The following is an 11,584-nucleotide window of genomic DNA, read 5'->3' as shown; positions in this document are numbered from 1 at the left end:
GCTGAGGTTGACGAAGGTTCTCTGTTCCACAGGCTGCTCTGACCTGGGCCAAAAGGTACTTCAAGTAACAGAAAGAAAAATAACATTAATTCTTAGCAAAGATGGTTAATGTGCTAAAAACGAAAAGAGCACTTAGTTGATGCGTAAAATCTCCACCTGGTGGTGAATCCTGCCACAGCAAACTTCCATTTCTGAGAAAAATTCCCTTTCCAACATATAACCAGTTCTTTACCCGAGATAATCCCAAAGCAACAAGTGGGGAAGGGCAGCCTTCTGAGAAGCAGCACTATTGTATCTCCCTGATTTTTCTTTATTTTGAAAAGCTGAAAAATCCCTTCAATTCTACTGCAGCTGACAGTGACACAAGTGACCTTCCCCAGCCAAAATCAGACTCGAGAGAGCTCACATCACACTGACTGCAGCATTGAGTGGAAGGTGGGGGGTGCTGACTGGTTTTCCAGCTGCAGAAATACTGCTTCTCAAGGGGGAACATCCTCTCCAAAGCCTGGAGTTCTACCCTGTTTCTTGGTTTACATATTGATTAATTATAATTATAATAATTCAAAACTTTAAGCATCATCAGTTAGCTCTGTCTCCAGGGTCCTCTAAATCATAGCAGTTACCTTTGAATTATCATTTCAGGGGCAATTGTCTGGCTGCACACAATTGCTTCAGTTTTCCCCTTAATTTTGCTGGAAACAACTCTGGAAACATTTTCCTATGCATGTTATTTAAACACATGCCTGCTGTTTGCTGTAAAGCCTTATTGTGTGACAGCATCCAAGAAAGCTTTGTGAGATGGAACAAAATCAGCATGAGATGGACATATGAAATGTATGAAAATGTGTGTAGATCCTTGGTGCTATTCATGCCATAGCCTGAGCCACTAGATAACCAACATTCCATATTTAATTGATTTGGCTTATGCAAAAAAAAAAAAATCTCACCTTTTTACACTTGATAAGACTGAGCAAGACGTGGCTGTGGCCACAGGCCCCCGGTTCAGCTGACAGAGATATCCTCTGCTTAAGTGTATGACCCAGCCTGTGGTTTCTGCATGCAAATGTATAAAAAAGTACTATCTGCCTTCTCCTGATTATGCAACTTCTTGTGTACCAGTCTTAAAACATCCAGAAAGAGCCACCACTGATGTACACTAGTTACTCACTGACTACAATACACTTCAGGGCCAAAAATAAGATTATATTTAAATCGGCCTGAATCCACTGTCAAGTCCCAGATTTGCAGTTCAAACATCAGCAAATGCCACTATGGGGTTTTGGTGTATAAGGCTGACATCGAGGGCGAAAGTGCAGCTCCACACTGGGTTGCACAACTGCATGACATCCTCCTGCTTTGTCGTTCCTCACGCACTTGGCACTAAAAATAGTAGCAAAGCGTAAATAAACTATGACCAAACGATAAAGTATTCTCAAAGAAATGAGGGAAAATTTGTTTACAGTGCAACCATAGCGGGGGGGAAGGGAGGGTAGGGATGAATGGTGATGGAGAGTTTAACGGAAAAGTGCTGGGGAAAAGCCACGATTTGTTCCAAAAAATGCCAAATAACAGGATCTGGTCTTGTCAGGCACACTAAATTCTCTAAAACTAAACTAAAACTAAATTCCCTGCGTTATTCCTTCCTTCCCGCTGTGCGGGGCGCTTGGCAGCGCGAGTGCTCTGCAGCCCGTGTGCGACACAGCCCTGCGAGCTCCCGCGGAATGAATTAAACGCACGGTGAGCCGTCAGTCAGCGGAACCCGGCGCTGCCAGCAGCCCGCCGAGGCGCGGGGCCAGCCCCGTGCCGTCCCCTCAGCCGTGCCTCACACCTGCGCCGAGCGGGGCCAGGCTGGGGCGGGACGGGGCGGGCCGGGGCTGGCGGTGAAATTCCCAATTCATGCTTCCGGCTAGTGACTCAGCTCGGCGCTGCAATAAATACGGGATGTGCAGCAGCGGGTGGCACTTGGAGCTGCCGAGCCAGCCCAGCCCAGCCTAGCCCAGCCCATCCCAGCCATGCCGCTGCTGCCCCTGGCCCTGCTGGCCGCGCTGCTGGCCGCCGGCCGCGCCGGTGAGTCCGCGCCACGCTCCGGATTAACGCGCGCTTTGCCTTTCTGCTTCTCCTGCTCCTCACTCTCTTGGCATTTCTCTGCTTTCTATGGGTGCCAGGTCCCCGCTGGCCTGTGAGGGATGATCTCCCCTTCTGAGGGGGGTTATTGCTGGCAGCAGACAAGAGGCGAATTCCTGCGCTTTTAAAGCTTCTCCCTGGTACCCCAGAGGTTGCCGTGTATGGATGGTCGCTGTGATGCCTTCCCGATCAGCCTTTAACTCCAGGGCGTTCTCGTTCGTTGTCTAAAGCCCTGGGAAGGTGGGAGTGTATTGCAGAGATGCTAACCCGAGCTCTGGTTCCCCCGCAGCCAATCCTTGCTGCTCGAATCCCTGCCAGAACAGAGGCGTCTGCATGACCACCGGGCCGGATCGCTACGAGTGCGACTGCACCAGGACAGGCTTCTACGGGCAGAACTGCACCACACGTGAGTATCCCTCGTGGAATATAGAGGTACCCCTCTCCGTGGAAATGAAACAGAGTCCAATTCCAGCATTGCAAGTTATCTTTCATGAGCTAATTGATAATAACCTTCCCATTGTCGTTTGCAGCGGAATTCTTCACGTGGCTGAAGCTAGCATTGAAACCATCACCAAACACTGTCCACTACATCCTCACCCACTTCCAAGGAGCCTGGAATATCATCAACAACATTCCCTTCTTAAGGGACACTATTATGAGATATGTACTAACGTGTAAGTGTCAATTGTCTTTTCCAGTCCTCTTAAAGCTTACTCCAGAATATTGCACTGAATTGATCTGTTTACAAACCAAGCAGCCTAAATTGCATTGAACTTAAAACACCAAAATTTAAGACTTCTGCATGATGCAGGCTTGTATGAAACATGCTGAAGTGCATCTTGATTCTGCTTTCTGCAAGAGTCCAGGATTTTGCTGACATGAACTTGGCACTCCATTGCTTGTGTTAATAGTGAGGTTCAGCTGATCAGCCAGGATCCAGTCTTGTTATTCAGTAACTGTAATCATATTTAACATCAGTAACTGATATGTGTGGAATTTACAACTGCTGCCAAATATATGCAAAAGATCTGGCTTTGTCATTTACTCTTTGAGCCTAAAATGTAGTTAAAAATAACCAAATATTTATTTGCCTTTCAGCAAGATCACACTTGATTGACAGCCCACCAACTTACAATAGTGACTACAGTTACAAAACCTGGGAAGCTTATTCCAATCTTTCCTACTACACAAGAAGCCTTCCACCAGTAGGACTTGACTGCCCAACACCAATGGGTGTTAAAGGTCAGGAATAAACCAGACACGTAATGATTGCTTGGTCTTTTCTTAGAGGAAAAAATAAGTAGCAGTTCCTATGAGACCTGCTTGTCTGTAGCCTTTTTTCAGTGTAGTTGACTTGATGAATAACTGTGTTTTGGATATATTGTTTAAAGATCTAAAAGATATTATTCTTGTTCTTGCTATTGAGTTAGATGCTAAAAGCAGGGAATTTAGAAATTTCTAGTAAAATCAAGAAAGTGAGCATAGAAGAGTAGGTAATTCCCTTTGTTTGTATGCTGCTGTCATTATATTCCACTGAAAGTCTTAAGCCTTTTTGTTAGGAATAAACTTCAGTATGGCATAAAGAGTTGTCTTGAGTTTCTCACTGTCTGTTTCTCCCACAGGTAAGAAAGAACTCCCCGATTCGAAGCTGATCGTGGAGAAGTTTTTGCTGAGGAGAAAGTTTATTCCCGACCCGCAAGGCACAAACGTGATGTTCACCTTCTTTGCCCAGCACTTCACCCATCAGTTCTTCAAGACAGACCAGAAGCGGGGCCCTGCCTTCACCAGAGCGCTCGGCCACGGGGTACGATCATGGCTGGGGACACGGCTCGTGCTCTTCAGGAGCTGCAGAGCACCTGGAATGGCCAGAATGGCATCCAGGGGACACAAACACCTGTGCGCACACTGTGCCACAATCCATGGGATTACCCCTTCTGTAACTGCTCCGCAGGCTAAATTCCAGTGTTTGGCAGCGTCTCTTCCCGGGTTGGAAACGCGTGCTCTGCATAAGTGGTTCTGTTTAAAATACCTGCCTAGGGATCTCTTATTGTTCCCAAAATCTGCTTTCACCTAAAGCATGTTAGATGTAGTGAGTACCCAGAACTTCTGTGGGCTCTGTCAGTTCCAAAGAGCTGTGTCCAGCACTTAAGTATTGCTTATGTACTGCCAATAGGCTTAGTTTAAAAAGAACTTCAAAAGCAGACTTGGATTTAAGATCTTTACCTACAAGACAGGCATCCTTTGGACAAAGAGTTCTTTACTATAAGTGTCACTCTTACGTCCAAACCAAAGCTATAAATTGTGTTTGTATATATAGAAAGCTGTCTGCATAATAAAAAATTGCTGGCACTTTAAACAGAGTCCTTTTATATTGCTGATGTAACAACCTCCTTGTATGCAAAGATGGCTCCAGTTGCCAGGAAATAATTTGGCTTCATCTTAAATATTGGTGCATGATACTTATAAGGTAGCAGTAATATAATTGAAAGGTAAACATCTAGGGGGTGAACTCCTATTGGTATCCATAGAACAGGGACTTCGGTCCTAAAATAGCAAAAAATGCAGGTTGGCTTCATGTCCCAAATGCTTTTATTTTATAGGTTGACTTGAACCACATTTATGGAGAGACTCTGGAGAGACAACTTAAACTGAGGCTTCGAAAGGATGGAAAGCTAAAATACCAGGTATGTCTTAGCTCAGAATTCCTACCTTCTTACTGGATGGCGTAGATTTCCTAAATTAGTGTTGTGTGAATGGTGTAGGTGATCTAAAGTGTGAGTCAGAGCTGAGAGAGTGGACAGAGCTTAACCAAAGTATCATAGCTCACAGCTCCTGCTGTTTCCCCCTCGCACAGATGATCGATGGAGAGATGTACCCTCCGACGGTGCGGGACACGCAGGCGGAGATGCTGTACCCACCCCACGTGCCCGAGCACCTGCGCTTCTCCGTGGGGCAGGAGGTGTTCGGGCTGGTGCCGGGGCTCATGATGTACGCCACGATCTGGCTGCGCGAGCACAACCGCGTCTGCGATGTGCTCAAGCACCAGCACCCCGAGTGGGATGACGAGCAGCTCTTCCAGACCACCCGGCTCATTCTGATTGGTGAGAGCCCTGCTGCTAGGTGCAGCTCCAGCTCCAGCCTGCCTGGCTGGAGTGAGGGGGAAGCTATCCCCTAAATTGGGGTGTGAGTGGCTCCTTGGTGGCCTGTCACTGGGGTCATGTTGAGTGGAGCTTCCCCCCAGCTCTGCTAAAGATGGAACTGAAGTAAACTCAGGGACAGTCAATTCCCTCATCTGAGGGAAGCAGAACCGAAAGCAGTGAAAAGACAGGAAGCTCAGGTTCCTTTCTCAGAGAAAGCCTGGGAGGCTGGATGACCTCAGGCTCCCTGATCTGGGGTTTTGGGTTTTTTTCCCCTAGGGTTGGGTCAGCTCAGGTATGCTTTAAAAGAAAGGCTGTGATTAAGTCTAAGGTTCAGAAGGTTATGTAAAATGTAACTCCGCATAGTTCTCCTGTCTAATTGTGTGCCCAGTGATATTTCATCTTATGTAAATGGTGGTGTGCTCTAAGCTGGAAAAAACCTTGCCCCAGCTGAAACCAGAAACCAAGACAATTGTATTACGTAGTTCAGAAGCTGAGATTTGCTTTCAGACATCTACTTTCTTCATTATCCCCTCCCTCTGTCCTAGAGATATTGTATAGCTGAACACAGTGTAAATATTACTGTGTGCTGTTCTGTGGATGGTGCAAGGAATTGTGTCTTGGGTGGGGGAAAACAGGCTGTAGAAAATACCTCACTACCCACAGCCGAGAACTCTTGGGATCTGAAGTGCTGTTCACCCCTTAGTCCCATAAAATACATTAATTGCTTTCTAGGAGAGATTACAGAAAAATGTTTGTTGTCCTGATCACTGTAGTATATTTTAGAACAGTTCAGAAATGGTGTTTCCCCTGACATTGAGGAGAAGCAGTGCCAACATTCTCTCCTGTTCCTTTGTCCAACAGGAGAGACAATCAAGATTGTTATAGAGGACTATGTGCAGCACCTGAGTGGGTACCACTTCAAGCTGAAGTTTGACCCTGAGTTGCTGTTCAACCAGAAGTTCCAGTACCAGAACCGCATCGCAGCCGAGTTCAACACCCTGTACCACTGGCACCCGCTGCTGCCCGACACCTTCCAGATCCACGACCAGGAGTACACCTTCCAGCAGTTCCTCTACAACAACTCCATCATGCTGGAGCACGGACTATCCCATATGGTCAAATCTTTCTCCAAGCAAAGTGCTGGCAGGGTAGGTCCTTCCTCAAGTTGATGGTGAAGCAACAGAGGGATGAGCCTCTGTGGGTGGGACAAGAGAATGGGATAAAGCTATTTAAAACTAATCACTGGAAAGGCACAACTTCCTCATGACTCATATCAGGAGATCTTACAGCTTTTTCTCTTTATTGTACAGGTTGCTGGTGGGAAGAATGTTCCTGCTGCAGTGCAGAAAGTGGCAAAGGCCTCCATTGACCAAAGCAGGCAGATGAGGTACCAGTCCTTGAATGAGTACAGGAAACGCTTCATGCTGAAACCATTCCGATCCTTCGAAGAGCTTACAGGTAACAGTCCTCATTTCCTTCCCAGCAAATGAGAGACATTGCCTTAAAATGCCCACAGTGTCATTGCTGGGCTTGAGCAGGACAGTCTTGCACAGAAAATGGGAGTTTTTCACTTACAGTTTTTACTTGTTGCAGGAGAAAAAGAGATGGCAGCAGAGCTGGAGGAGCTGTACGGGGACATCGATGCCATGGAGCTGTACCCAGGCCTGCTGGTGGAGAAGCCCCGGCCCGGGGCCATCTTTGGCGAGACCATGGTGGAGATGGGAGCGCCGTTCTCCCTGAAGGGGCTGATGGGCAATGCCATCTGCTCCCCCGAGTACTGGAAGCCCAGCACCTTCGGGGGCAAGGTGGGCTTCGACATCGTCAACACGGCCTCCCTGCAGAAGCTCATCTGCAACAACGTGAAAGGCTGTCCCTTCACTGCCTTCCACATCCTGCCTCCCGAGCCCACCGAGGCCACGATTAACGTTAGTACCTCAAAAACTGCCATGGAAGATATCAACCCCACGCTCCTGCTGAAAGAGCGCTCTGCCGAGCTGTAGAAATCCTGCTGTCTCTCTATTTATTTATTTAACTGTGTTATTTATTCTATTTATGGCTTAGTATTTAAAAAACCAACTTGAGCATCTTCATTGTGGGGGTTGCCTTAAATTCCTTACTGAGGTAAGGCTTCCATTTACAAAAGGGATTTTCTGTGTTTCAGCTTGACACTGGTGAATCCCTTGTTTAAAATCTTCTGTAACAGAATGATGTATTCCAAAGTGGATAAAGGTTCCAACTTCTTTCTACTATTGTTTTAATACTTGATGAAGGGGGCTGGTGGTGATTTTGTCTGCCAGTTTTCATAGGTCACATAACACTACAAAAGCAACTTTTTTTCTCAGCAAGTTGAAAGGAGTTATTGATCTAAAAGTACGAGGAAAACTCCGACTTAATGAAAACTGCCAGAAGAGATTATGAATTTCATATGAACACTCAAAAATTAACAAAAAAATACTTGAGACTCGCTTCTTTATGTAAGGTCAGAAAATGCATTGCATTGTTGTTGATACTACCTCTCCCTCACTGCAGAGAGGGCACTTTGTATCATAACTTAATGTCTCTTATGTACAAATCCACTTCTGGATTTAGATGAAAGTAAGTTTTTTTACAGCTTTTTAAAAATAGGTTTTTAATGTTTTAAATATTTAAAGTAAATTTTTTTACAAGTTTTTAAAAAAATATTTTTAATGTTTTAAATATTTAAGAAAATAGTACTTTGCCTGGATTCTGCTTCTTTTTGAAGGAAGTGTGACAGATGTATTAGTTGTGTAAGGGGGTGAAAATGAGATACTGAGCTTAGCAGTAACTGACTCTCAGGCTGCTTGCATTTGGTTAGGGATGTTTTTATTATGTAACTCTGGGGAGGTCTTAAACTTGGCCCAAGGCACTGGGATTCTTTTCATAGCTGTAGTTCTCTGGTCTACTTGAAAATGTAATTTTAATGTCTGTTACTCCAAGGACAGGAGGACAGTGTAGCTGGAGTTAGGGTGTGCTGTGGCTTTGTGCTCCCAAAAACAGGGTGGGGGCTGTAAACTGAGCAGCTCTGTAAATACACAGAGAACTGAACACAAGAGACTCAGCAGCACTTTCAGGCACAGGAGGTAGCTCTGCCTGTGTGCACAAGCTGTACATATAATTTGTACTTCTATTTATTGGGGGGGGGAAGGAGGGATGATATTTTATTTATAATTTATAAACAGAGTTATTTTAAGTAAGTGGCTTAAGCTTCTTTAAAACTGTCCAGCACAAAATCTCCTAGACATATTTGTCCTAATCCAGTAGTAAAATATCTAGTCTCATCTGGGCACATAGGTTACACAGGATCTTGTATAGGACTTCAGACTTTGCATGTAAGGGTATCTTTTTTTAATTTCTAGAGAGGAAATATAGAAGATGATCTTCCCATAAAAGCAGCTGGGGAACTATAGGGAAAAAGAAAATGTCACTTCAGACTGGAATAGAGCAGCAACCGGGTATTCTGTGCCCCTGCCCAAAATTACTTGACTACTTGTGGAAAAGGACTTGAGTTTTCTATTGCATCTGAACTGTCAAGCACTTGTAGAGGCTTGTGCATTGTACCAGCTCTGGCAGCAGTGTAGTTTGTCTGTGGCTTTTGTTTCCAAGGATTTGTGTAGAGCCAGCCGTGCCTCGTGCTGGGTAGGGCTGTAGTTGTGGCCATGAACTGCAGAACCGAACTCTCCTGCAGCCATCGATACCAGTGACTCATCTGGAGTGGTCCTTGGTATGGATGCTGTGGGAGCAAGAAGGGCATTTGTTTTCCTTTCTCTGCTGGAAGCATGAAGAAGGGAAAACCTTCTCTCCTTGTATCCAAAGGTGGTCAGTACTGTACGTACTTGTTCCTCATGCAAAATGTCCATCAGACCCAGCTCTGGGCACCCTTCTGCCATTAACCCAGGAGCAGGGTTTGGCGGAGTCAAAGGGAGACAAGTCTGGACCAATAGAGTTATTTTGGGGTAGGAACAGAGGAATTCCTCAGACCATCTCACTTAAGTTACAGGCTGCTTCAGCAAGGATTCTTGTGTACTCTGTGTTCTGTATTCTGCAGCCGCTAAATGTGGATGTTTGAGATTATTTATTTAAAATTCTGTGAATTGTTTTTCACTTTATTTTTGTAGGACAACAATGTTGTTAAAATGCAATTGTTTATATAAATAAATTGAAAACATTACCTTTATGTGCTCCTTTGTTTGTGTTTTCCCTTCAGCAGTATTTAGGGTGGAACAGTTCTTTAATTGATTACATGGAAAATTACAGGGCATTACAAGCAGCACTCAATGCTCTGATGTGTCAAACCCAAGATGCCTGTAGCTTAAATTGCCCAGATGGAGTAATTTTTTTTCCCTTTGGCCTCAAGTGAAAAGGGATTTCACTGTTCCATCCCTGAAGGAGCCAGCTCCTCTTATCTACATTAGAGATGCCAGCACAGCCTTGGCAGCTTCAAAGGGAAAGTACAATCCTGGAGTTGCACAACACCTTGGTGTAACTGACTTCCCTTCCTCTCTTCCCTTTTCCCAGGCTAGAACAGCCTAGAGCTGTTTCCTTTCATGCTTGGCATTCTCCAGACGGGGAAACTGCTTTGGGATGCAAGTGACCACTAGACCAGAGCAGGGCTGTGCTTCCTGAAAGCTGGAGCAGGAGCTTGGACAATGTGTCCCTCTCTTGCAGTGAGCACCTTTGAGGCCACCCAGCCTCTTCCCTACATTTTCACCTCTGGTGAGAAACGAGGGGAAGCTGAGAAGGAGATGTCCCAGGAGATCACTGTACTGCCTGTCAGTCACCACCTGTACCTGCCTCTGACCAAATGTCACCTCAGTCCCCCTCCATCATTCCACTGCTTACTGTCCCCAGTACTCCCCCATCCCAGTATTGGTGCCCTGTCCTCTCAGCCTCTGCCTAGACACCAACTCCAGAGCCACAGTACTTCACCCAGAGTCACTTTCCTTGTCACCACCCAAAGCCCTCTTTCGTCCAAGCTCATCCCAGTGTCCCACAGGTCTCCCAACAACTCTCCAGCCCTGAGAGTATGACAGTTCTGCCTCTGCTTTGGAGCTCGTTTCCATCTCCACAGATGTGCAGTTCCTTTGCATTCCTCCTGTATCCAGGCACCGAAACACCTCCAGCAATTCTCCTCACCACTCACTCCTCATACTTCAGTGACCATCCTCAGTCCCAAAAATGAAATGTCCTGAGGACTCTTGCAAAAGCATCACTTCAGTGTCTCTCCAGGCTGTGGGTGAATGGGGGCAGGTGCAGACCACATGGGGGGCTTTTGTCCTTTGACACCAGTCAGCTCATTGTCCCCACAGGGGAATTGCCACTTCCCTGCTTGGGGGGGAAGCTGAGCAAGGGAGGAGGAAGACAAGGCCGATGGTTTTGGTGGGAGATGACGAGTGGCGATCAGGAGGCTGCAGGATCATCCATGGAGAAGGTGTTTTGGGTGACTGCTGCCCTAATTAGGGATAGGCCAGCCTGAATGGATTCGAGCACAATGGCTGAGATAGTTTGATCGAGGAGGAGCTCCTCCTTCCCTCTGAGCAGGGGCATGTCTTGATGACACAAAAGACAAGAATGTTCCCCAGAGGAAACCTGTCCTGCTAAATTCTTGCTCCCCAGCCTGCGTTGAGGGAACTGTTGCACCCTAGGAAGTGTGATAAAGGAGGGGGGCTCAGCAGGAAGTCCATCCAGGCTCAGGAGAGCTCCGTGCTTTGGGAGCAGGTCCTCTCCCATCCCTGCCAAGGGCTTTCCCCAGCATCACTCCCTCTCTGCCCACTGCATAGGAATTCCTTGCATGCACTGAGTTGGAGCCCTGCAGGCACCTGACCAGGTTGGGTTCTGCACCTGAGCTGAGCTGAGCTCCCAAGGCAGCTGCTTTTCCAGATTCCAGATCTTCCTGCAACAAGTGGCTGTAAGAAAATAATCCTTTGGTTCTCAGCATCAATCCAGAGAAGTCAACAGGTGCCTTGGCTGGAGAGAAGGAATGGATCTGTCACGTGTTCCCTGCCTGTCCACAGCCAATGAAATAGGTGAACAGCTCTGGAAAGCTTATTGCAAATCTGTGCTGTTCCCTTTGGAAGACCGGGAAGGAAAACACCAAAATGTTGTAGGAATATACATATAGGACAGAAAAGAGCAGGTTGTAGCTCTATGCTTTAAATGTGGAAAAGGAGGTGATCTGAGACATCCTACCCCCTTTGCTAAAATGCATGAAAAGGGCCACACAAGGCAGAAATGCAGCAATATCCCAAAGGAATATCATAGGGAAAAAGCCCTCCTTGGGAAGAGCTGAGGGCTCCTCTTCC

At 46.4% G+C, this 11,584-nt stretch overlaps 1 protein-coding gene across 1 annotated transcript; it reads left to right on the top strand.

The window, feature by feature from the left end:
* Positions 1 to 1,941: 1,941 nt before the first annotated feature.
* On the top strand, positions 1,942 to 9,459 carry PTGS2 (prostaglandin-endoperoxide synthase 2). The gene is made up of 10 exons (XM_059854566.1): positions 1,942 to 2,067; positions 2,414 to 2,530; positions 2,655 to 2,798; positions 3,223 to 3,366; positions 3,747 to 3,928; positions 4,725 to 4,808; positions 4,979 to 5,225; positions 6,126 to 6,412; positions 6,575 to 6,722; positions 6,858 to 9,459. Exons 1-10 carry the CDS (start codon positions 2,013 to 2,015, stop codon positions 7,262 to 7,264), a joined length of 1,815 nt encoding a protein of 604 aa, XP_059710549.1. The 5' UTR covers positions 1,942 to 2,012; the 3' UTR covers positions 7,265 to 9,459.
* Positions 9,460 to 11,584: the final 2,125 nt, after the last annotated feature.

This window comes from Haemorhous mexicanus, chromosome 9 (genome assembly GCF_027477595.1).
Source record: "Haemorhous mexicanus isolate bHaeMex1 chromosome 9, bHaeMex1.pri, whole genome shotgun sequence".
NCBI classification, from domain to species: Eukaryota; Metazoa; Chordata; class Aves; order Passeriformes; family Fringillidae; genus Haemorhous; species Haemorhous mexicanus.
The sequence above is the reverse complement of the archived record's forward strand: the minus strand, read 5'-3'. Positions and strand labels throughout refer to the sequence as shown.

What these genes read in the sequence shown, in the direction of transcription:
- PTGS2 (XM_059854566.1), top strand. Translation starts at nt 2,013, where the DNA reads ATGCCGCTGCTGCCCCTGGCCCTGCTGGCCGCGCTGCTGGCCGCCGGC. An exon ending in GCTGGCCGCCGGCCGCGCCG is followed by an intron (nt 2,068 to 2,413) that starts GTGAGTCCGCGC and finishes GTTCCCCCGCAG; the next exon opens with CCAATCCTTGCTGCTCGAAT. An exon ending in CGGGCAGAACTGCACCACAC is followed by an intron (nt 2,531 to 2,654) that starts GTGAGTATCCCT and finishes TGTCGTTTGCAG; the next exon opens with CGGAATTCTTCACGTGGCTG.